The sequence below is a fragment of the Alosa sapidissima genome, chromosome 14 (assembly GCF_018492685.1).
Source record: "Alosa sapidissima isolate fAloSap1 chromosome 14, fAloSap1.pri, whole genome shotgun sequence".
NCBI classification, from domain to species: Eukaryota; Metazoa; Chordata; class Actinopteri; order Clupeiformes; family Clupeidae; genus Alosa; species Alosa sapidissima.
In genome coordinates, this window is record NC_055970.1 from 1,865,266 (window position 1) to 1,892,072 (window position 26,807).

General features: G+C 43.0%; 1 protein-coding gene across 2 annotated transcripts in view; it reads left to right on the forward strand.

Annotated features, from left to right (window-relative positions):
* Positions 1-9,828: 9,828 nt before the first annotated feature.
* Positions 9,829-26,807, forward strand: part of bean1 (brain expressed, associated with NEDD4, 1) — a 59,947-nt gene continuing 42,968 nt past the window's right edge. Inside the window, exons 1-3 of one of the 2 annotated variants that reach the window (XM_042062450.1) lie at positions 9,829-10,367; positions 11,761-11,829; positions 13,489-13,617. In XM_042062450.1, coding sequence (XP_041918384.1) covers positions 10,337-10,367; positions 11,761-11,829; positions 13,489-13,617 — 229 coding nt within the window. In that variant the 5' untranslated portion in view covers positions 9,829-10,336. The remainder of the gene's footprint in view (positions 10,368-11,760; positions 11,830-13,488; positions 13,618-26,807) is intronic. The other variant, XM_042062451.1, reaches the window with a different exon arrangement.

The window sequence follows — 26,807 nt, forward strand, 5'->3', positions numbered from 1 at the left end:
AATTCACGGATTGGGATAAATGCAGAGACCAAATTTCCCTCAAGGGATCAAAAGAGTATTTATACTTATACTTATCAGTGCATTGAAAAGTATTTGCAAATGAGCTGAAGTTTGGTTAAATACAGTATCACAATTACAATAAAGTCTTGTAACACAACTTTAGTTAATTAGGCTTATACTGTAAATAGATTAAAATGATTGAATATGTCCTTATGTGAACCTTAAAAGTATATTATTCAATTATTAAGTTTCCTCTATACTTGAAGCCTGTAATGGTTTGTCTGGGCCTAAATAAAATAACTGCTTTCACATGACACCTTCTCTTCCTGACAGTTCTACGTGTAGTGGAGAGAACAATTAGAAAATTAGAAAAAAAGTAAAGTCACAAGTTCCTTGTGAGACTCTGACACTCATACAACCTAAATATACATCTTTATTCCCCAAAGACAAGAAATATTATTTTCTAATTCAGGACAAACGGCTCCTTTGCTTTATTATGATCCACCTGCCAGCATCTTGCTGTATATGCGTCATTACTGACTGGATTCAAATCCAACCATACGGACAGTCAGACTCAATACAGTTGGGAAGTGCAACTTAAAAAAAAACTATTGAATAGAATGCTGGTGGGAAAATGCATGGGACTCATGAGTTGTAGCGCTATCCTATTGCGTGCAGAGGAAATTTGAAAGACAACTGTTTATCTGGCTCATCGGATTGAGCACTGCCAATGGCATATTCCCAGACCCTACATCTTGATGCCAATGGCAAGTTCCCAGACTCTACATCTTGATGCCAATGGTGAGTTCCCAGACCCTACATCTTGATGCCAATTGTGAGTTCCCAGACCCTACATCTTGATGCCAATGGTGAGTTCGTAGACCCTACTACTTGATGTGGGTCTGGCTCGACAGGCTAAGAACAAGCTGTATTGCAATGTCATCTTTCATTTCATATTTCACATTTGCTATGCTCAAATCATTATTCTTTATAGGTGTTTTTTTTATTTTATTCAATTGAGAATTATTGATTGTTTGTGAATGTTAGATTAGGCATTAGGAATGATTATTGTAAAACTGTTTATATGCCACATACACACATATAGCCAGCAGCTTTTCAGCCAGCAGCACAAATATTTCCGATGGACCAACGCCTGCACTGATTTAGCGCACCTGTTTACACGGACTCTGTTGGGTGTTACACCTACTATAGGTAATGAGCATGTTAAAATGCTTAAGGATTGATGTGTGAGTCGAAGTTGAATGAAGAGTTGCCCTGTTGGGTGTTGGAGTGAACAGAATAGAATATAAGAGAAGATGCCGTTACTGAAGCTCCTGAGATGCTGAAGAGCTTTTGAGGCGTCTAGTCCTGTGCTGAAGAGCCTTCTGTGCTGAAGAGCCTTCTGTGACGTACAGTCCTGTGCAATGAGTCACTGCAAACCACCATCTTACTTAAAGAGCAACACAAACCACCATCTTACTTAAAGAGCAACACAAACCACCATCTTACTTAAAGAGCAACAACCACCATCTTACTTAAAGAGCAACAACCACCATCTTACTTAAAGAGCAACACAAACCACCATCTTACTTAAAAGAGCAACAACCACCATCTTACTTAAAGAGCAACACAAACCACCATCTTACTTAAAGAGCAACAACCACCATCTTACTTAAAGAGCAACACAAACCACCATCTTACTTAAAGAGCAACACAAACCACCATCTTACTTAAAGAGCAACACAAACCACCATCTTACTTAAAGAGCAACAACCACCATCTTACTTAAAGAGCAACACAAACCACCATCTTACTTAAAGAGCAACACAAACCACCATCTTACTTAAAGAGCAACACAAACCACCATCTTACTTAAAGAGCAACACAAACCACCATCTTACTTAAAGAGCAACACAAACCACCATCTTACTTAAAGAGCAACAACCACCATCTTACTTAAAGAGCAACACAAACCACCATCTTACTTAAAGAGCAACACAAACCACCATCTTACTTAAAGAGCAACACAAACCACCATCTTACTTAAAGAGCAACAACCACCATCTTACTTAAAGAGCAACACAAACCACCATCTTACTTAAAAGAGCAACAAGAGATGACAGCTTGTTCCACACCTTACTGAGGAATGAATAGCCTCTCTAGCCTGTGGGGAACTCTGTGTGGACGTGTGTACAAATGATTAGTACACTGCAATTCTGTTTGATGTAAATCAGTTTATCAGAGTCATTTACCTAAAAATAGACCAATTGTCCGTACTGTGTGTGACTAGGCCTATGTCAGCATCTTTTACAGTAAATGATAAGATGTGTGTGCGTGTATGTGTGATAAGATGTGTACAGGAACTCTGTTAACTCTGAATGGGTTAAGATGAGTTACTAGCCTATAAATAGGTCCCCGATACCAGCATGGTTAAGGCCATGGGACTCAGGCTGAATGAACTGTCTGTCGTTTGAAAGAGGGCGAGGGAAAGTCTGAGATAGGGTGTGTGTGCGACTGTGCGTGTGAGTGTGTGCGTGTGTGTGTTCCCTGCTGACCTGCTCAGACTTGCTGGCCTAATATCGTACCCCAGGCCTGTCAATCAAACTGTCTCCAAGCCCATTGTTGCTCGCTATCAGATCCACGCATCTGTTTCCGTCTTTCCAGAGTATACCCCTTCTCTATGTGCACCTGACTTGTGTGTGTGTGTGTGTGCATGTGTGCATGTGTGCGTGTGTGTGTGTGTGTGTGTGTGTGTGTGTGTGTAGGTGTGTGTGTGTGTGTGTGTAGGTGTGTGTGTTAAAGATATGAATATATGTTTACTCCAAACTTTTTGTGATTTTTCTCTGTGTGGTCTTTTCCTGCTACACTGTTTTTCATGCTATATTAGCACACATGATCAATGGCTTCTGCTACAATACTGAATGGCTGTAACCCTTTTACCTCAACCTGTTCTTGCACTGACATAGTTTTTTATTTTACCTTGTCTACATTATACTTTACTCTCCTATTTGTCCATTTATGCTGGTCTCTAGACCTTATTATCTAGGTATCTATCTATCTATCTATCTATCTATCTATCTATCTAATCTGACCGTGCAACTCGACCAAAACAAGTCTTATCATGGATAATTCTCCCCAGAGCTGTGGGGGAAAACAATTGAAAAACAAAAAGTGACAGTCACTGCAACCATGGATGAAAGAATGTCCTAGAATAACACATGCCCCGTTTATTTAATGTATGAGTGGAAGTCATCATACAGGGCCACACCATTTATGACAAATGGGTAAGATATTTTTATGTAGAGCATTGTATGTGTGTGTGTGTGTGTGTGTGTGTGTGTCTGTGTGTGTGTGTGTGTGTCTGTGTGTGCGTGTTTGTGTGTGTATTTGTGTGTGTGTGTGTCTGTGTGTGTGTGTGTGTGTGTCTGTGCATGTGTAATGTATGGATCCACATGCTCTCAAACACACAGATGTACACACACACACACATGTCAAATCCATGACAGTGTTTACATGTGTAAGGTATTGCTGACACTGACATCAATTAAGCTGCATGGGGGAAAGCTCTATGCTTGCTCAGCACCGACGTTAATGTATTACGAAACACAATGGTTGGATGGTGTTCCTGCACTAGAATATCACTGTTTTAAAATATATCTGATTGATTATCAAAAAGGGTGACATATCATTACTTTCAGCAAACAGTTATTGTGTGCACATCCCACTATCTGGCAGGTGCAGGACAAAAGAAAATATGACATATCAGTATGACATATCATTATTGCCACTTTACAGCCAGATATTGTACTTAATTCATATCAACAAAAACTGCTGTCTTTGTTACTTCACTAACTGAGCACCTGGACCATGTCATATAAAGTATACTGTATGGCATATGAAATCATTTTAATAGAGTGTGTGGTATTGACACACTAAAATCATTTTAATAGAGTGTGTGGCATTTACACACTGAAATCATTTTAATAGAGTGTGTGGTATTTACACACTGAAATCATTTTAATATGCATTCATTCAAAGGACAGTGACAATCAGATAGGGCAGACAGGCAGGCACACAGACAGGCACACAGACAGGCAGACAGACAGACAGACAGATAGATAGATAGTGTTGTATTGTATTATATTATTGTTTAAAGGCACAGGGCTCCATGTGTAGAACAAAACATGATTGCTGATTGTGTCTGCATAAGAATCATTTTGCATGTAATCTCTCTGAGGAGCATCACACGACAGAAGTGCGAGGAGGAGGACAACCTGAAGGTCAGGCCATGCAGTTCTGTTCAACTCCAATGACCCTTACTTGTCTTTCTCTTGCTTTACTCTTCCCTCTCTTCTGACCTCCCTCCCCCTCTCACTACCTCTCCCTCCCCCCTTCATCTCTTCCTCTCTTGTCCTCCATCCCTCCCTCCCTTCTTCTCTTCCTCTCTTGTCCTCCATCCCTCCCTCCCTCCCTTCTTCTCTTCCTTTCTTGTCCTCTGGTATCATATGTACCTTTCATTTCTGCACAGTAGAATTGCCATATAAATCTTTCAAGGGGTATGGGACTTGGATAGAAGATATGCATTTGGAGGAGTGTTATATAAACATGCACTATCCCCACACATACTATTACAATATCTCTCTCCTCCTCCCCCTCTTACTCTCTCTCTCTCTCCTTCACTTTCTCTGCAGACTAAAATATCCTGTATCTTCCACTTGAATGACCCCAAACACAGAGTGTGATCAGATGTCCTTCTGGCGTTCAGGGACCTCCTTTAGCTCACAGAGGCGCACAAAGAGACACACACATATTGCATAACCCCAGGTCCTTAAACCAGACCAGTCAAATTGTGCTTATGCACTGGTGTCTCTGTATCCTTTTTGACCTGGTGGGGAGTATGCATCTGTCTCGTCCATGTGTGTGTGTGTGTCTGTGCGTGTCTCTTTGTTAGTGTGTGTGTGTTTCAGGCGTGTTTCACTCTTTGCCTTGAGATGAAGTTTTGATTAGATACTAGATGATGTTAGAATACTAACAGCACACCAGCACCTGTCCTTTGGTCCACTCTCTGGACCCCAGCATGCTCCTGCCCATAGCTGGCACTCTGCTCCTGCCAGTACAGAAATACATTTATAATTTTCTACATAAAAAATAAAAAATGTATTATTGATATATGGCCTGATGAAAGTGTATAGCTAAGAGAGACAAACTGACCAGACTACCGAAGTTGTGTGGAAGATCTGCTCCAAGAAAATCGTTGTGAAAGACGGATAGACAGTCAATCTGAACACTTGCGTGCTGGGCCTAGCAAAAAAGCTACTTAAGACTACGATCGTTGTCACTTATTTAAAATCTTCAGTAGTAGGCCTACGCTATGCAGCATCCCACGTTATCAGGCCGTCTATGCTGACTATGAGGGTGGCGGGAAGTGAAAGTAAAGGGCTGCGATCGCTCAGTCCAGGCTATAGGGCAAAGTAAAAAAACTTTTACAGATAACGAATCCCGATTACTCCGCTACTGTCTGGGTCTTTTGCTAAATGCATGAAATTCAAGCCTTACAGTTAAAGACGGATAGGCTACCTTCTGATCCTGTAATTAACGAAAGAACTGGTTTATTTTAACACAGAGAAGAAGGACGCATTTGGCGCTCGCTGTAGCCTCGCAAAAATATTTGAGCGCTAGAATGTCCTAGTCGTAGCCTAACAATAATAATTCAATAGGACTATTTTCTGCTAAAACATTGCTACATATTTTACGTCCAATGTAGGCTTATAGGCCTGCGAGACATGTAGGCTACAAAAAGACAATTACACATTCACGTCACAGTCAAGAATTATTTGAATAAGATGGTAGACTAATAAGTCTTTTATTTTATAAGACGGTAGACTACTACGTGATAACTGTTTGGCTGACAGCTTTTAAAGTAGGCTCAATTTCATTTCCAGGGAAAGGCTTTTTTATGTTTTAGCCTGTTACAGCAGGAATTAGTGACTGGCATGTGGGGGCGTGGCATCACGATGGTTGCTTCCCATCGTGATGTCTGTCAACCATCACGATGGTTGACGATGATATCGTCCATCGGCACAACCGATGATATCGTCCATCGACACAACCCTAGTTGTTTGTATTTGAGCTCAACAACCAATCAACTTAAATCTCTGTCTGTGCTCCTGTCTGTGCTCCTGTGATCTAAGTCACTTTATCTGTTTACTTACAGTATTACAGTTACCAGAGCAGAGCTAACACCAGAGCAGAGCTAACACCAGATTTCTCTTGAGCACATACACATACAGACAGGGACCGAGAGGGACAGTTACCAGAGCAGAGCTAACACCAGATTTATCTTGAGCACATACTCCTACAGACAGGGACCGAGAGGGACACTAAGGGGAGGGACACTAAGGGCTCTATTTTAGCGATTGGAAACACATGGTCAGAGACGCAAAGGTTAAGGGTGTTTAAGGGCGTGATTTTGTGATCAGACCGGTGAATTGTCTAAAAGGGTTGTTCTTCTGTTTCTTAATCAGTCATGGGTGTGTTTTGTTGGGTTGATGAGAGTTTGACCCAACTTGGCCTGATTCCTATTTTATCATGGGCTACTTAAAACAGGTCTCAGCCACTAATCTAAAATCTTCAGTAGTCTGTACCCATCTCATACACTTCTCATACCTGCATGTCAAGTCATCATAGTTATTATGTTTATAGGTTATGATTATGGTTACAGTATTACCACGTTATTACCAGGGCTGTGGGGAGAGGCTGTGTGAGAGTGAGTTGCCGTCCAGGTTACTAGAGGGCACAGCAAAGAATTTATAAAAACAGCAATATCATGCACTTTTTAAGTTTGCAGCCCAGCACCAAAACGGAATTCTAACGATCCTCCCAATTTTGGACTGCACTAGTGAGTTTCTGTCTCTGTAGATCTAAGCTATAATGCTATATATTACATAATGTGCTGTCACAAGGCTGCCATGAGGAATAAGACTGACTTGAGAGTGCCAGAGAGTTTATCTCACTGTTTCAGATTACAAAAACTGCTTGTGTGTTGCTGATGAACTGAAGACTGGTGATTCAAGTCACTAGTACATAGAGCTATATAGGTGGTGAACCCAAGCCACATCAAATCACACTCTCATATGGAAACTGAGGATGCGTGGAAGATGTCTCAAACAGAGAGGCTAGATGGTGTGCTCTGTGTTTTGAGGGGAGCAGATGTATAGCCAATTATGGACTTTTCAACGTAAGCAAATGTGGGAAAGGGTCCGCCTACGTTCTCACGGCATATTTCACAGACCTGTAGGAGAGGTGTGAAACTACACTACTTCAAACACATTTCAGAGCATCTGCTGAGCTAGCTAACTCTACACTCCCTAAGGTGTGGTAATCTAGTGTGTGTGTGTTTGTGTGTGTGTGTGTGTGTGTGTGTGTGTGCGAGTGTGTGTGTGTGCCTGTGTGTGTGTGTGTGTGAGAGAGAGAGAGAGAGAGAGAGAGAGAGAGAGAGACTACACACGCTCATGAGATGTTGCAGATCTGACACAAATTGACCTGAAATATGCAGAGATTTCACACATGTGGCTCAAGATAAATGGAGTTGTGCTGTAGCCTCTGAGCCAGAACCTCTGCACAGCTGTGAAGGAGCATTCCTCTCACATCAACAGAATGCACCACTGCACAGCTGTGAAGGAGCATTCCTCTCACATCAACAGAATGCACCACTGCACAGCTGTGAAGGAGCATTCCTCTCACATCAACAGAATGCACCACTGCACAGCTGTGAAGGAGCATTCCTCTCACATCAACAGAATGCACCACTGCACAGCTGTGAAGGAGCATTCCTCTCACATCAACAGAATGCACCACTGCACAGCTGTGAAGGAGCATTCCTCTCACATCAACAGAATGCACCACTGCACAGCTGTGAAGGAGCATTCCTCTCACATCAACAGAATGCACCACTGCACAGCTGCGAAGGAGCATTCCTCTCACATCAACAGAATGCACCACTGCACAGCTGTGAAGGAGCATTCCTCTCACATCAACAGAATGCACCACTGCACAGCTGTGAAGGAGCATTCCTCTCACATCAACAGAATACAAATGCAAATGACAGCAAGGTACACAAATGGGTACTACTTAGACCTACCAGCAGTTTATGCAAGTATGCCGCCCACTGAAACAAGAGGCCATGATGCCTTAAGCCATTTGTTTAAGGTAGTGGTGAGGAAACACTGGTGAAATGCTGTTACTATATTGCCACATGATGATACATTTATATAGTCAGCAATTGGACTACATTCTGTAAAATGATGATTGCCGGTAGTATTAGCAAAATTAAATATTAGCAATAATACTTTAAGGGAGAGGTCATTGCCAAGGTTGTAGTTGAGTGTATGTAAACTAAATCAACATAACTTACACATTGATAAAGAGAGATTAAGTTGGTCAAATATTCTTTTGATCATCCCTCTGTTTGAAAAGTAAGTTACACAACATAAGACATAGACAACCTATTATCAAACTCAGTCGTGTGGTATTTCGTGTGGTACCTATTAAAATACCAAAATTACCTTGATACAAACCCTATAGATCAACCCTGGTCCCTGGCTATTTATATATATATATACCAGGCCCACAATCCTAGTCAATGCAAATTTAATGTATTGACTCATATTGTATTTTTAAACGGTGAGCCAAAGGATGCTATAAGATTTGTCTTTTTGGACAGGCCTGCGGTGCATTTTCAAAAGGCATCATTTTGGATGGTGTGGGATATGGCTAGCTGCCAACAACAGCTTCACAGGATGAAATATTTACAGACCTCCGCATCTACTCTTTTTAGCAGGTCGTGGCTCTGGGTGGGCGCCGACTCTCTCAGCTCGCACTCTTTTTATCGCTGGCTCCCGTTCAGCAGCACGAGCACCCTCCATGCGCCGCAGCAAGGTGACACATGGGCCGCTGACAACATAAACACGGGCTCACTGCTGCCACCTCCCATCGATCCTATCTTAAAACGGAATTTGTTAATTAAAAGGCCACTTGCCTGACAGACTGTGTAACACTGAACACAATCCACCCTGTCACCCGCACATGTCAAGGAGAAACCGGAGATGGATGAAGCAGTGCGATACATCTGTGGCTCTACGATCCTCAGGGGATGGTTTTAAATGTGTTCCCCTATTCAATATGGTTTACAGCATTATGGGATCATTATAGGCTGTACCTTTTAACACACGTCCCAAGTTGCCTAACACTAAAATCTTTAATCGCTTTTCAACTGCAGTAATAAAGTATTCACTTTACATTAGATATCCAGCAGGAGTCGCCAAGAACTAGATGTAATTGTCCATGTCCACTATTGCTTTTAGAATATAGGCTACTATATGATTCTGAAATAGCTATGTTGTATTTTAACAACACTCTATGTAGGTGTAATAGCTAACTAGTTGGCATAGCTATTCTAAAGACGACTAGCACACCTTATTACGCACCATCTATGTTGCGTGCGATCAAATGACTGAAGCAATATCATAAATAATTTGAAACTATATGTTCAACACTTCCTCGTGGGTTTTTGACTGTCATAATAATATTGCAGTGTGCCTCCAGTCTGGAATTATTTTTCCTTGGTTATTATATGGTCCAAATATGGTGTCATGATGTATTTAAACTACACACCAGACTAGATAGATAGATAGATAGATAGAGGTACAGAAAAACGTTTTTTAAGTTTAAAAATTGTGTAGGTCTACACACTGTTTCTTTCCTGAAAACAAGCCTATTCCTTTACTCTCTCATTCCGATTCAGAGCGCAGTGCAGTCAGAGACTGGGACGGACCCAGCTATGTTTGATAACATTCAGATGCGTTGTTGGCACCACCTGACCGCCTGTCATCTGAATGAAATGCGATGGCGTTATAGCTGCCAACCAGCTGACTGCATGGTTGCGAACAATGTCTGAGGCATCCGCAGTGAAGCTAATGTTGTCTATCTCTCCCGGTTGTTCTGAAAGCTGCACATTGCGTTTGTTGACGGCGGTCCAGAGTGGGCATCAAGGCGAAGGCAAGTCCTCGGGATCCCAAACGTGGGGAGATGCGCTTTAATTTAGGCGAGCGCGTTATGTCCTCGCTCTGCTATCGTAAGCGATCCGAGAGATTTTGGACTGCCGAAGACTTCAAACGGTTGTTGCGGAGTGGCATTCATCATTGTATGTAACCAGGAATGTTCAATCGTTCATGTTCTACGTCGTGAGATGCAATTCCCCATTTACGGGATGTAGCATGTTTCTCTCTTTCTAAGACTTTGGCGGTGAAATCTGAAGGACAACATACTTACCTGTCGCATGGGGATAATTTCAATCAGGCTATTGGCGGGTAAGAACAGTTCTCCTGCAGTGTGAATGCGATGCAAAGAATGTGGGCTAACCCATTTGTTTATACAGCTTTGACAGGGCAAGCTGCACTGTTGCCATTACTCTGTCTCCTCTCTCTAAGCAGCCTGAGTTCACCATGTGTCACATCTTTTTCCACAGAGGTTACACTTTTTTTAGTAGTGTCAAATGCACTCTGAAATACGTTCTTGTTTTGATCCTTCTGGCACAATGCGGTTAGCTTCTCATTAATAACAGTAATTAGCGCGTAAATGCCATTAATTCGTTCATAATAGAGGGCATGCGATTAATGACTGAGGTAAAAGAGGCCAAAATGTGGCTCGCGCGCGCGCGCACACACACACACACACACACACACACACACAACTTATAGTTAGAGATTGATGAGGAGACTAGTGGATGCTGGCGCCAAAAGTGCCCACCACCTGCCTCCACGGAGCGTCTATAGTCCAACGTATAGCCTACATCAGAGATTTGCCCTAAACTACACTTTCTGAAATATCGTTGCGCCTCCGGCCTTTTTGGCTTTTATAGGCCAATGCAATTCCTGCGGATAATTTCAAGGGAGACCATACTGTACATTTTGCACTAGTTGAAGACAAAAACACCTTTAGGCTGACAAAGCTTTTATGGTTAGAGTGTGGGACAGAAATGGTATTTGACGTATGCCTTTTCATTTGGTAAAGACCCATTTTGCATTTGTTTATGTAGTGTCCAGGTAGGGTGTGCGTCTGAACAGCCTGTTTTGACCTTCAACGGAGCATCTCTAAAACTTACTCCAAATATGTTACATAACTGACCAGCTGCATCTCTGTTTTGAAAGTGTAGTTTAGGAATGTTCTGCCCCTACATCAAACTCAATAGTTTTTATTTTTATTTTTTATTTATTTATTTCACATCACTTTGTCACCTAGATCTATATAGATTACAGTATAGTGGCATCTATAGTAGGCCATTCTGTCTGAAATAACAAAATAGCATGCAGTGGATAAGGTGTGAGCCTTACATGCCCTGTCTGTCCACACACCCTGTGAGTCTGTCCACACACCGGCAAAAATCAGCACTTCCAGGATCTTGCCAGGGTTTGTTGTGAATGTTGTGAAAGTGCCAACATTTGCTGCAGACATTTATTAAAAATAATTCTATTTATAGTAAGCTTTTTATTATTATTTTACGGTAAGAAAATTGTGAGAAATCCATGAATAAAAAAAATGCCAGAGGGAAAGGTCTTAAGTCAAGTCAATAAACTTAATAGATCAGCAAAGTGAACACCTCTCTTTCTAGCTCACTCGTTCTCTCACTCTCTCACTCCCTCACCCTCCTTCTCTTCCACTCTTCCTCTCCCTGTCTAACTGTGATTCCTTTCTCTCAACCAGCTCTGTCTGTTCCCCAGCTCTGTGGCACCTCAGAAACGATAGAAGTCGTCAGGAATTACTCAAAAGCATGTGAGTGTACCCTGTGTGAATCTTTTCTTTTTTGCCGGGAGGGGGGCGGGGGGTTACATGACAATTGAAGTCAGACAGTGTGTGTGTGTGTGTGTGTGTGTGTGTGTGTGTATGTGTGTATGTGTGTGTGTGTGTGTGTGCATTGTATGAGAGAGATTGTCGATTAGAAAAAAAAAGCTAGTAGTTGGAGGGAATGTTATTATGCCCTTACATCATTAGCGAACAACAGTCTTATTTATCAGCATTTAATAACCACACTCCCCAACTTACCTGTTTTAAGTAATGGATAATGGACGCCACAATGTTCAGGTATCAGTTAATGCAAGTTTGAGGTGGTAACGTTAATGCAGCTCAAAATGCATTCAGATGCAGATCGCTAATTTGTAGCTTTGTTTCAATGTAACGAGTGTGGCGAACTGATATACAAGCGTAAAGCAACTGGAACTATTTCATATGTATGTGCAAATATCTGAAAGTTAATTGACATTCTACAGAGCCCATCACAATAGAAAATTCAACCAAGAAGTGGTATAAAAAATATTCACCCCCTTCGAGTGGTCAAGGTTCTCATTAATCTTACAGAGGTGTGCATACTCAATTGTGTCTGTTGGGCCCAAGTCTATGCTAGGCATATATATGCAAGTGTCACTTAAAGGAGAATTCCGGTGTGATATTGACCTAAAGTGTGTTGAAACATGATACCGAGTGTGAACGTATGTCACATATCTCTGCTTGTCCCCTGCACTCAGAAATCTGGCGCTAGTTAGCCGATGCTACAAACAGTTTTTTGATGGGGGTGCCTTGGATTCCAGTTGCTCCCAGTAGCAGCAACTGGCATCCATGCATTTCCACGGAATTATTTTTGGAATCTGATTTAGGTCAATATCACACCGGAATTCTCCTTTAAGTTGAGCATCAGGTGGTTTGAGTCATTTTGTGTTAGCAGTTAGTTAGGAAGTGAAACATCAGAGAGTAGTAGGTGCTCACTGGGGCATAGTAGACGCTAAAACACCTGACCGTCCACAACCTGCACTGCTATTACTTGTGGGAGACAACACCTCTTTTCCCCTTTTTCCCCCATTGAGTTTGTGTTTTTGTAGGTGTATGTAGACAAACCCTCTCTCCACACGTTTCTCTCCTCCCTTTGTTGGCTGTTTATCTTTGTATCCTGAAAGATTTCCGTGCCGTTCAAAATGGAAATAAATAAATAAAAAACAACCTGTTAACACATCCAAGGTAGGCAAATCCTTGGGCATTTTAAATTGGGGATACCAGTTACAGTCAACACAATGACAATTAGTTCTGTGTTTGATATGTTGCTGTGAGCATTGTAAGCTACGCCCTGTAGAATGACAGAGTACTGACTTAGTCTTGGACCTGGTATTGATCGGTACACTGCCAGCCTTAGGCAATGTACTACAGAGAAAGGGAGAGAGGGAGGGAGGGAGAGGGAGACAGGAAACTCTGTATGGGTGGCCCTGGCTGGACCTGCTGTACACACGGAGGGAGCGATAGTGCTGTTAAAAAAACACACCAATCCAGCCGTCACTCCTCACTCACATCAGTCACTCTTCCACTCTCTCTCTCCTCTCTTGTCTCCTTTCTCTCTCTCTCTCTCTCTCTCTCTCTCTCTCTCTCTGGGGTGACTGGTGGCTGCAGATGAGGACATTGCCCCTCTGTGCCAGCGCGAGGAGCACCGGTTCAGTAGCTGCCTGGTGGACTGGTTGAGATGCTACTATAAGAAGGACTGTGGACGAGAGTACATGTTGATGAAATTGATCTGTTCAGGTAAGTTGGCTGGCAGCATCACTTGTTTTCAGTGCTTTACTCCGTGTGTGTGTGTGTCTGTGTGTGTGTGTGTGTGTGTGTGTGTGTGTGTGTGTGTATTTGTGTCTTGTTAAACTGTAAGACAAGGAAGTTTGAAATTGTTAAGCATTAGGATTAAAATGTCAGAGAAATAAATGAAACACAAACAATTCAAACCAATGTGCACTGCTGCACAGCATAGAAAGTGTTTTAGTATCGTTACCAGAATAAGATTATTGTTTTATCATTCATGTCAGAAACAGGATAACCTAAGTCATTTACTATATACTACTTTCTAAAAATCAAAACATTGCTGTTGTTATTTACGTAGTAAATCTTTGTGTGGAGAGTGAAGTAGCTTCTGCTGTCACACCCTATAGGCTTGATTAAGTGATTGTTTTGAAGGGATCACTCTTCCCTTGATCATCAGTTAGCTCAGACAGGAGCTGTGCAGCCAATGTGGAGATGCCGAACAATCTACACAAGTTTCCATATTGATATCAGAATTTGCCATGAGTGCCTTGGTTGGTCTTTGACTGAAATGGGGTGGTATGCCCAAACAAACAAACAGATAAACAAATATGTGAACGAACAAACTCGTAAAGAGGACGGACATGTAATGTTCCATGTCTGGATGGAACCGAAATGACTGGTTCCCTCCCTGAAACATCATGTCCACGGCATCAGAGGCTTAATAAGAGCCCTTGAGGTGGAAGTGTGACAGGGAGCGTAGCAACTGTCAGCTCAATGCCTAGCCAATTTTTAATCAAAATCTCATTTTGAGCTGTTTGTCCCGTAAGTGTTGTTATTAGTTTTATAGCATGTAGGTTATGTGTGTGTGTGTGTGTGTAGGTGTGTGTGTGTGTGTGTGTGTGTGTGCGCTGCACACCGAAACCTCCCTCATGGGTGGTGGTAGTGGTGGGGTGTCGAGCGAGCGAGCGTGCATTGCGTTTATGTAACATTTCCATCTTGGAAATGTGATCTTAGCCGCTAAGTGGCCCCCGCCACTCCTGAGTGCCCTTGTGACAAACAGGCTGTCCTAGCCTCGGCTTCTCGGCATTTAAGGTGGCGCTAATGCGGACTGACCTTTAGATAAACTGTTTGCGGAGCGGGCGATTGTTCTTGCCAATAGCAGACATCGTCCTTTGGGGTTCTAATATAGTGGCAAGAGATCTGCTTAGAGTTGTTTCTTGGGGCCTCATTTGAAATGACATTGATAGACATTGACGATTCTTTTTCACAAGGAGAGACAATGTTTTGCAAACATTTATGGTATCACAGTGTTGTACAGCAATCCATTATATTCAATCAAGAAATGCCCAAGTAACAAATCTAAAATGAAACAGGAATTATAAATAGTGCACTTCACAATCAACTTGTAGCAGATAAGCAATCACTTGTTGATTTTTTTTTTGTGAAATTTAAAAAGCAATACAAACCTAATTGGTTTTTACCTAACCCCAGGATCACATGTTGTGGTAATGTTTTTAAAAAACACTGTACCCTGTGTAAAGCTCTCTACCTTCATATGTACTGCAGGTACTCTTGATGAATACTTTAGATTTAAATCCCACCTCAGAATTTGCACCGGTTTCATGACATGTCTATATTGAGATTAAAAATGTCCTTTTGAGTCAAAATGTCTATGTGTGTAGGTGCTGTGACTGTAATATTGTTAATTTGATATTTTTGTGTAAATATACATGCAGTTTGTTTGTGTGTGTGTGTGTGTGTGTGTGTGTGTGTGCTTGCACGTTTGTGTGTATGTTTATGCTCAAATTCTCTCTCTCTCTCCCTATCTCTCTCTCTATCTCTCTCTCCATATCTCTCTCTCTCTATCTCTCTCTCTTCGTGGCTGGGTTCTCTCTCTCTCTCTCTCTCTCTCTCTTCGTGCCTGGTTCTCTCTGATCTATAATTCATACCTCGGCTACTGCTCACACCTGAAATGTCACGGCAGCCCTGGGGTAGGTGCTCCACACGTCGCCCTTCGTCCCACTCATCCTTGCCCCTCGTCTCCATCCTCTGGCGTCCGCCACCGCCAACCAGAGCCGAGAGGCCGCCGACAAGCTGTCAACACCGGGGAGACCCCATTGTCAGCTGTCATGAGCTCTAAGCTTTCAGCTTAGATCCTTTGTCCCTGTGACTACAGTATACCATTTCTCCATGTGTGTATGCTAGTTCGGAGTGCACCATCTTGTCTGTGTGCAGTTGCATAACTTTGCTACTCTCGTTTGAAGCACACTTGCAGTTCACATGACAGGACAGACAACTTTTAATTGTTTTACCGACTAAACTCCACTTGCCCCCCACACGTCTGTGAAATACACAACACACAGCAGTGTAAACACATGGGGGAGTCACGGCAGTTGCAGTCGGTCCGCGACATGTGACCCAGCGCAGTAGAGGAGAGTTACTCCAGCACACACGCGCTGCGAACAACAGCGCCTGTTATCCCCCCAGCCTACTGAGAACTCAGGCTGCTCGCTGACACTGTGTCATGTCACATAGCATAACCCGTCACGAGCTGTCACCCTGGCAGCACGTCACAGCGGGTTAGCGTCACACTGCTGGAGTGAGTTTTTCAAAAGAAACTGTCAGCAGGAATATATTCAGCCATTCCAGCCCTCTGCACGTTTTATTTTATTTTATTTTTTTTCCCTATGTGTATTTTTGACTTGCTGCGTCTACATCCAGACACAGTTTTTGTTGATGTACGAAGAGGACAGTAGGTGGGTGGACAAATGAGATTTCAGGATGTCGCTGCATCTAATGGAAGCCAGCCAACGTCAGCAGGCCTCACCCACGCTAGTCTCCCATTAGCTACAGTGCAAATACGTACGCTGGCCATCAAATCAAGCCCATGGCCCTGTGTGCTCCCGATGAAATCAAATAACCCAGCACTTATTTCCACGGTTACCAAACCACCTCTTGCAGGCCCCGCCCTCCCCCTTTTCTCCCTTCTCTCTTTCACTCAAGTGAGGACAGCGTTTGAGATGAAGCACAGCAGAAAATAATCCTTTCTTTAAGATTATCTCTGTCAGGGAGATGTATAATAATAGAAGTTGATATGAAGTCAGATGAATAAGCTTCTCTACAATGAGCACAGAACCACTCCCTCCAATCATTAGACTGGAAGGTATGATGCCTTAAAGGTGGTCTGTGTGTGTGTTTGTGTGCGAGTGTGTGTGTGTGTGTGTGTGTGTGTGTGTGTGTGTGTGTGTGTGTGTGTGTGTGTGTGTGTGTGTGTTTGTGTATTTAAGTGTTCTCCACATCTGTGTGTGTGTGTGTGTGTGTGTGTGTATTTAAGTGTTCTCCACATCTGTGTGTGTGTGTGTGTGTGTGTGTGTGTGCAATGCATTAACTGTTGTATGGAAAGTTGTATGACGGTACAGAACCTTGCCCTTCTCCTCCCTCCATGTCCACTGGGGCTGGATGGCACGCACGTTCCTCGAAGGAGGTTAATAATTGGCTGAGCAGTAAGGGGCCGGGTAATTGGCTCCCCTCTCGACAGCCTCTGTCTCCTGATGTGACCTTCCATCAGCTGCTGTCACAGGCAGTTAGACCTCCCTATTAGAGCTGGATTGGTGACAGTGGCATTGGGTCCCTTGGGCCCAGGTGTGCCAACCCCTTACCCACACACTCTCTCTCTCTCTCTCTCTCTCTCTCTCTCTCTCTCTCTCTCTCTCTCTCTGTTACACACACACACACACACACTCCGCCTGTCAAAGTTGGCATGGGCAGAAGCACAAGCAGACATGGACAATGGAATTCAAACACATGTAGAGGTACACACACACACACACACACACACACACACACACACACACACACACACACACACACTCACTCACTCACTCACACACCTCATTCATATTCACTCACATTCATACTCAGACACCTACTGTACACACACACACACACACAGGGCCCTAATGTTATCTATTGGCAACACAGCTGGCAACCAACATGAAATGTCTGACTGCCATGCATGACCTAAAGCTTAATTTGGCTGGGCAAAATCCATTTTCTCATTTCATACCATTAACACGATTCTAAGCACATACATGGCTAGGTCAGTGTGTGTGCAGACACGAGAGTTCCATTTATAAATAACTTTCTTCCTAGCATTTTGTGAAATTTCTGTGAGATTTCATGTCATGCAGACCATATTTCATATTTGGAGGTGTGTTCATGTCATGCAGACCATATTTCATATTTGGAGATGTGTTCTTTGCTCTGTTGTAGAATAGTGCTGTTCTCTGTGTGAATATTGAGAAGGTACTGTATGTTTGAATCATTGTGATTGGCTGATATAGAGTGCAACCTGCATAATTACTAAACCTTTTCATGCTTGGTTGTGCCCTGTTAAGGGTCAATTAAGTTGGAAAATATAGGTATTATTTTCACTCTGGTGGTTGCTGATATGCAAACAGACATAGACACACACACACACACACACGCACACAAACACAAACCACACACATGAAAACAAACACAGATAAAAGTATACACTCCGAGATGTGAGATGGAAACACAGAAACAACATACAGTATGTTTGCACACATTCGTAGTAAGACATATATACAGATGTTGTTTTTATATGCACTGATAAACAAACACTCTTAAGCACATACTGTGCACAAAGATAGCAACGGAAAGAGGAAAGAAAGTGTGGAATCATTGGAAACACACATTAGCCTTAGTATTTGCACGTGAGTGTGTGTGTGTGTGTGGGGGGGGGGGGGGTGTTGGTGATACAGTCTCCTGGATACTGGTAAACCTTTCCTAGGCAGAGCCACCGCCTTGTGGGTGTGTTTGACTTGCTTTCCTCAAATCATTAGCATTTTAATCCAGGAAATCGTAGGCACGGCTGTTGCAGTCGCTCGCCTTATAAACGCTTCCAATTACACAAACAATGGGAGGCCTGCCGTTTTGGGTCATTCCGGCTAGTTTCATTATCGCTGTCCTAAGGGAGGAATACCCATGTTGACAAATGTCCTTGCGCAGGCAGCGAATGCCTGCAGCTCTCTACTTTCTCCATCCAGCCTCCTCCTGAACTGGCATCCATAAAGATGCTCACCAGGCATCATGATATTCAAGCTGAAATGAGAACAAATGTATTGTTATAACTGGTAGGTCTTCGCTTAGGTTACATTGAAATGCAATGTTGCTGTTTTATCTGTAAAATTACATCTCCAAATCTTAGAAATGTGTTGCTGTTTTATCTGTAAAATGACATCTCCAAATCTTAGAAATCCATAGAAGATGGAGACAAATGAAGAAAAAGGGGAGAATATTCTTTTTTGCAATCTCTCTATCTCTCTATCTCTGGATTCCATTCAGACTGCTTGATGTTTTGATCTTCTATTCCTGAGTTGGAGACAATTGGTTTAATCTGCTGTTTGCCTTTGCTGGATATGATTGAGGTAATTGTACTGATGCAGTTACATAGTGTGAAACAAAAGTGATATTTGAAACCAAAGAGACGATTCCATTGGCATCCATGTAGCGCTGCCAACACATTTTTCTCTGCAAAGATACTCTGACTGCTGAACCAATCAGGTCAACGGGGCTTTGGAGGAAAGAAAAAGAAAACTTGAAGAGAAAAAAAGGAGAAATTGAAATGGCTCTGTTCCAGTTCAGTGCCCATATGATCTCCCATCACACAATAGCAGAGTCAGGCCACACATAGAAACCAATCTCTCTGCCAACACATCTATGAATTATGTAAATCGAAGTGAAAATACCCTCAGCAAATTTCAAAGATTTCCATCATCATTGCACAAAGCAGTTGGAGAATGTCACACACCCTCATACATATACAAATATTTATACATCCAACTATAGATACTGTAGATAGATTAGATTAGATTAGATTAGATTAGGTAGAGAGTGAGGGGTGAGAGAGATTAGAAGTCCCACTGTGCTATAAAGGTTTCTGGATAAAAAGTGATATATGAAGAGTTCAGGTGCAAAAGCCTCTAAACGTCACCACCGTCAAAATGAGATAGCAATGATGAGTGAATGCTCTCCACACATAGTATATAGGGTTGCTTCAAAACCATGATGAGTGAATGCTCTCCACACATAGTATATAGGGTTGCTTCAAAACCATGATGAGTGAATGCTCTCCACACATAGTATATAGGGTTGCTTCAAAACCATGATGAGTGAATGCTCTCCACACATAGTATATAGGGTTGCTTCAAAACCATGATGAGTGAATGCTCTCCACACATAGTATATAGGGTTGCTTCAAAACCATGATGAGTGAATGCTCTCCACACATAGTATATAGGGTTGCTTCTCCACACATAGTATATAGGGATGCTTCAAAACCCCGTCCTCTTTCTGTTCTGAAAAATCGATTTGTAGGCAAAAATCTATAAGAGCCTGATAAAGAAAAGACGGACTGATTTAGGGGGGTTTCCATGAACTGTTCATACGTATAGAAATGGATCACTTACCAGTGCAGTCCACATGGAAACATCATCCATATTCATGAGTTGTTTGTGGTTAGGAAAGGGAAGCTGGTGAGGAAAATAGATAAGGAACTCGATGAAAGGGAGAATGATGAAGGTGCAGGTGGTGTGGTCCACTGGCAGATGTCAGGTGAGGTGTCCAGGGTCTCTCTCTGGAAAAGCTATTTTCCTTGCAATTAGCAGCCAGGCTGTGTTAATAGGACTTATTAATTGTCATTATGGCTAAGTACAGTGGGTTGGGAAGGCCGATGAAACAGTGTGAAAAGGGGAAGTCAGTTTGGTTTTATTTCTGTCCGGTTTGTAATTATGGGCTGTTTCTCTTCATTACGATCTGAATATTGATGTCATGCAGTCATCATTAGAGGTGAGGCTATTTCTATGGGGTGAAAAGTTCAGATAGTGAACTTTAGTGTATTTTCAGCTAAACCCTTCTCCCAGCACCCCCTCAGTATAACTCTGCTCAGTTGTGTTGGTGGGATTTTTGGACATGGACTGTATAGAGGTAGAACATGGACATGCTGTGTGGAACATGGTAGCAAATGGCCAGTATGCTCGTATCTGTTGATAGAGTGTGCTAGTATGTGTTATTGAGTCATGTTAAACAACCAATATTAATTAAATAACCAACCAATAACCAATGTATGTTATATAACCATTTTTGAAGATAACCTACTTCAACTTTTATGCCCCTTTGTATTTTAATTGCAAATCTACCCCACTCCCACTCCACCCCTTTATAAACAGGTAATATCTGACAGTCATCATCAAAGTCACTGAGGGCCGGATGTACAGAGAAAGCGCTAACAGCAAGTTTTTTTATGCACAGAGAACGAACGCTTTACTAAGCTGTCACTTCATTAGGTAAACAGCATTACCGTCCGCCCCCGCCCCCTCTACAACGCTAATTGCATGCCCACATCTGAACAGTTGAATAGAGTTAACCAGTTGCAACATTAAAAATAATCAAACTTCACCGATCATACATGATAATAAGATATCAACGAGCAGCGACATACAGAGTAGGCCTAGTAGTTCTACTAATCTACTTAAAAATACTTAAACTATTTACTGCACGTAAACTATAGGGCTATGACCTAGTCTAGCAGATTGGGAAGAGTATGTTGTGAAAGTGTAAATACGATATTAGAAAGGCAAGCAAAAGTTAAAGGAGAATTTCGGTGTGATATTGACCTAAAGTGTGTTGAAACATGATACCGAGTGTGGACTTTTGTCTCATAGCTCATCTCGGCTTGTCCCCTACACTCCGAAATCTGGCGCTAGTTGGCCGATGCTACCAACAGGTTTTCGATGGGGGTGCCCCTGACATTTAAAACGAGACATTGAGAACTTTGAAAAAGCACTGTAGTTTATTTACAAGACCCTCGGAAGACCAATGAAGTGTGGAGCTACTTTGAGCCTCGTAAATGGTGTAAAACAGTGATTTATTTGCAAAGCTAGGCCGATGCCCGAGGCAAAATAAATGACCTGATTTTGACCTGGCGTGCATATGACCTGATTTTGACCTGGTGTGCTAATCAGTGACTGATTCGAAACAAAGCGGCAACCATCAAAAGCCGAGTTAAGATCAAACGTCCAGATAAAATGTCCAGATCTTGCGTTTTCATGAGTTTTCGATCGTCATATATTTCATTTCCATTCATCAGAGTTCCCAAAATCACATATATGGTGTGTTAGAGTGTCTAGTTTCGTAATTTAAAAAAAAAGCTAAAAACTTAATATTACGTTTTTGACACTCAACGCATTTGGCACTCAATGAGTTAAGGTTGCTTTTGACATAGTACAATGAAGAAAACCAATGCTCTGAATACTGATTCAGCTGTCTCTAATAGTTTCTCTAATTGACGCATTTAACCATGATTTGGATTACACCTGCTTTTAACAGATGTGCTGTTTTCATACATATGGCGGAATACCTAATTAATCGCTATTAGCACTTCTCCTCCCCTGTGTTTGCACGATACTCCCACTTTCCCCTGACCCTCCTATTAATGCATATGCATGACACGGAATAGCGCAAATAGCCATTCGCAGTTTCCGCGACAGGCAGTCTGCGCTTTTTCCTCAGTGCGGCCTGTTTGTACATACCTCACCATGTTTTTACGTGCATGTTGCGAATCAAATACGTCTGAAGTGTGCGCAAAAACGTTAGTACAGTACATCTGTCCCTGAGTTATGTTGGGGTAGGCAGCGGTCAACTACTTTCCATTGTTTGAGTTCTTGTTTAATGTGCCGCTACTAATTGCTTCACCATCCTCCCAAATGTTTGGTGGGTGGTGGAGACACTGGAGAGACCGTTTTGGGAGTCAGGGGCAACAGGGGCAACAGCACCCATTTTAGTTTGCCATGAGTGGGGGGGGGGGGGGGGGGGGGTTTATACGGAAGGCATGTGGGTGTGTGCGCGCGCCTGCGTGTGTGTGTGGGGGGGGGTTTATACGGAAGGCATGTGGGTGTGTGCGCGCGCCTGCGTGTGTGTGTGTGTGTGTGTTTGTGTCAGTGTGCCTCCATCCCGGTGGCTTGCACTACCAACCCCCGACAGTGAGAGTGGGATCAGGGCTGGCAAATCCCACAGAAAATGGCCCTGGCTATTGCTCACCCTGACCCAGTAAAGCCGCAGAGGTCTGGATAACACAGCGAGCCCCCTCCTTTAATCCCCTGGCTGCTCCCGCTTGGCCTGTTTAGGGAGCGCTAAAGCCGGTCCGCCCGGCTCCCTGCTCCCCGGTACTCCTTTAATCTGGGTTAAATGATGTTGGGAAATGACAGCCTTAACAAAGCCTCCACAGACATGGTGAGAAGAGCTCCCATCTAGTGTGTGGAACGAGCAGGTTAAGCCAGCTGACCTCACGGGGATAAAAGAGCATATGATGTCACCTCTGGTTGAAACATAGCCATTAGGTCGGTGCAGAATCAAACATAGCCATTAGGTCGGTGCAGAATAAAACATAGCCATTAGGTCGGTGCAGAATCAAAATGACCATTTCCGTGTGCTGTAAATGTTGCCGGATGAACGGAAATGATAGTGTTAGTGAGAGATGAGATGCCAATCAAACTGACACTGATATCAGGCCCTACAGAGATACTGTATGTAACGTTGAGGGGAAAACAAAGGCTAGCCAAGGCATCATAAAACAAAGCAAAACTATTTCAAACGTAATACGCATTGTTCATCAATTTGTATTGCTGTTCAGAACAAAAGGTCTGGTCATCTCTAGTTGTTTCACCTCAGAATTAAAGATATTACATACATACAGCATCAACGTACTCATTTTATGCATAGTGAGATTGTTAGTGAGTGGCTGAATTGTCTGTTACAGTAATGCTGGAACGTTGATATGGGAATATTGTACTGTATACAGTGTGGATGTGCAGTCCATGTGCTGATGAGATGCCTCTAAGTCACAGGATTACCATCATCATAAGCCTCCATCCTGGGCAGTGCATGCTCAGTTTGCCCTTGAAAGCCAAGTGCTTTGGGATGTTTCGTTCCCGTGTGTTTTGAGGGAAATTGTTTTGAGAACAGCACTGCACCCTCTGCTTATTCCCCTCCTTGTGCTCATTCCCTTGCTCCCCCCCCCCTCTTCATCAAGAAATGTACAGTAGAACTCGATGTTTCAGGCTCTTCCCCTTTAATCAGTTAAACTATTACATAGTGCAGTTTGTTGTTGGAGGGAGGAGGGGTGTTGTAGACTCTGTATAATTTATGTTTGTCACGGATCCTCTTTGAGGATTGTCCTGCAGCAGCTAGGTGTGGGCGAGCAGGGTGATGCCTGCCCGGGCTCTGTGCCACCTCTCCAGTCCTCCCCAGTTATGCTGATGTGGTGTCAGCGTGTTTGGCAGACGCTCTGGAAATGCACGCCATCGCAAATCACCCTGACAGCTCCTCTGACATCCCAGCCGACAGAGCGACCGCAGGCGCCGGCGGCAACGATGCCTTGCCTCTCCTTGCTGTGGCTTTGCACAAACCCAAATAATCCCACAGAAAAGCAGACAGACGTCACAGCTTAACAGGAAGGCGTCTATCCAAGGAGCTTGCCATCTCTCTCTCTCTCTCCCCCTGTCTATCTCTCTCGCTCTCTCTCTCTCTCTCTTACCCTCTCTTTCTCCTCCTGTCTCTCTCTGTGCTTACTAAATGTTTGAAAAATCTACTCTCTGGAAGTCTTCTAATACCTCATTTAGTATTTAGTTGTGTAATCCCGTTTCAACGTCTGGCTCAAATGATTGGCAAGTGTATTGCAGAGGAGAAAGTCTGTGGGGAATCTCAGGTCGCTCCTATTGAGAGACTTCAGCAGCATCAGCTTGTCCAAGCGGTTGAACGTCTCCCCCTTGGGATTTGCCTAACTTCTGCTCTGCCGCGGAAACAGCATCTTTGACCTCGGAGATAAGAGCTATTAGTTTGACCTTTTCATGGTTGTCCTTGCTGAGGTTACCATGGCGAGCAACAGGCCATGGCCCTTAAATGGCAGTGTTTCCCATACATTGACTAATCTGTGGCGGTGTGCCATGAAATCAAAATCGGCCGCCACAGATTAATATTCTATGTTTAATATAAGATCAAATCCTTGCATTGCCATTGAGCTGTGCTTTTTACGCACGCAGCCTTTCCTTGCCCCGCCCCGCTCTCTCTCGTAGCCTGCTGCCACTCCTCTGCATGTGCATTTAACAAAATATTCACGATTGTTGTTGCCACATAGAAGCATTGCATAGAAGATGTCTGGCTAAATTGCTATTAAATCCGCTTAGCATCGTGACCATGCTGCACAAATTTGTTCAAAACTGCTGCATTGAAGTTAACTCTGCTAAGGTCTTATCACAACATAGGTTACATTGAAGAGACTAAACTAAGTTAAGTTATGCAATCAAGCAGTATCTCAAAGCTAACGTTAGAATACTGTTTGGATGTCGAATTTAGCATGCGTAGCCTACTTACAGCTGCCTGTCAATTTCGTTGAAGGGCTCATTTTATTGACTGACACTGAATGTTTACAAAATCCCGATGTAAATGGAAAAGTGTTTTCCAAAATTCAAAAGTGCTTGTCCCAAGGAGAAGTACAACCTTTATTTTAACTATGTAGAAAACGTTATGAATTGCATCCACACATCAGCACCCCCCCCCCCCCCCCCCCCCCCCCCCGTTGTCCAAGTCAGCTACCGCCACAAATTTAATCCAATTCTGTGGGAAACACTGTATGGACAAAGTGAACTGTGGCAGGAAATTACTCATTTTCCCTCTCGGACGTGATTGGTCCCCCCCCCCCTCTGCAGTGGCCACGGCAATGCCGTTAGCGCTCTCGCCAACCTCTGGGAGCAGGCAGTCACAGCGGGCTTGTCACACCTTGACCGCGCTGGGCCATGACTAATCACAGTTAATTTTCTGGAGGTTTTGTCCTGCGGTGCCCCCTGGAGAGAGGTCGGGCGGTTCATTTTCCACACCGTTAGTGCGGGATTGTTGAAGCAGCGGTGCGTCTCCTGCCCAGAGACATGGCCAGGGAGGGGAGAACAGGCTCAGCCGTTGCCAGAGGGCTCAGTCCCTAAGAGAGACGTTCATGCTCCTCAACCAGTGCCTCTTTTATTATCTTTTACTCAGCACTGGAGATAGGTTGTCTGACATTTTACTGTTAATCCTACAAACACACACACACACACACACACACACACACACACACACACACACACACACACACACAAAAAGATGATACAATAACAGTATCTGAAATTATACTACCCAACCAGAAAACAAAGCTATTAGCTAACTTCACAGTGTGAAAAAACTGTGTGTGAAAAATATTCCAAAAAGGGAAATAAGCATTTCACACTCGCACTTTCTCTCTCGCACGCAAAGGGCCCGATTCTCCCATGTGCAAAGGCACTCTTATCTGATTACGCACATTCTCACACCGACTTAAGTTTGTCATTTGCGCCCCGTTGACCAACTTATGCACCTTGGGTGGAGTAACTCCAAAATCTGGACGTTCCTTGTCACCCTACTTGTGATTTATAGTTTTCTACAAATGCAATCAATCAAATTGGCCTGCATTACTCAACCAATGCTAACGGTAACATTATTGTACCTAGGTCCTTATTGATATTATAAGATTAACGTACCTGCAGTAAAAACCAAGCATGTCCGATAAACATCCTCAGATTTATTTCGGCTTCAAGAAGAAATGGGAATTACATTTCATGTGAACATTGTCCTATCCTTATTAGACGTTCTCTGCAGTAAACTACAGGTCCTTGTAGGAAGCGTCCATTGTTTTTCCAACCCACTTTTAACTTCCAACAAAATTACGTCGCACTGCAACGATGCGCCATCTAGTGAACAAACGACTACTTATCGCCAATACTGGAAATGCAGCCATGATGATGATAATGAATATTTGGCTTTCTTTTAATCCTACTGAATTTGTAATTATGTATCGGCCGTTCTAATACCGATAGTATGTGCGTGCCTGTGTGTGTGTGCATGTGTATATGTGTGCACCGCCATCTACAGGCCAATGAGTCTACAGTCACTAAATGTACACATAACCTAATTTTTTTTAGACCCCCCCCATGGATGAAATTCTACGAAACTTGGCATACCCCCAGAAAATGCCAGGTCAATCATACACATAAAATTTGGTGCAGTTCTGAACATCTTAACTGAAGATAGGGGCGATTAAAGCAGAATAA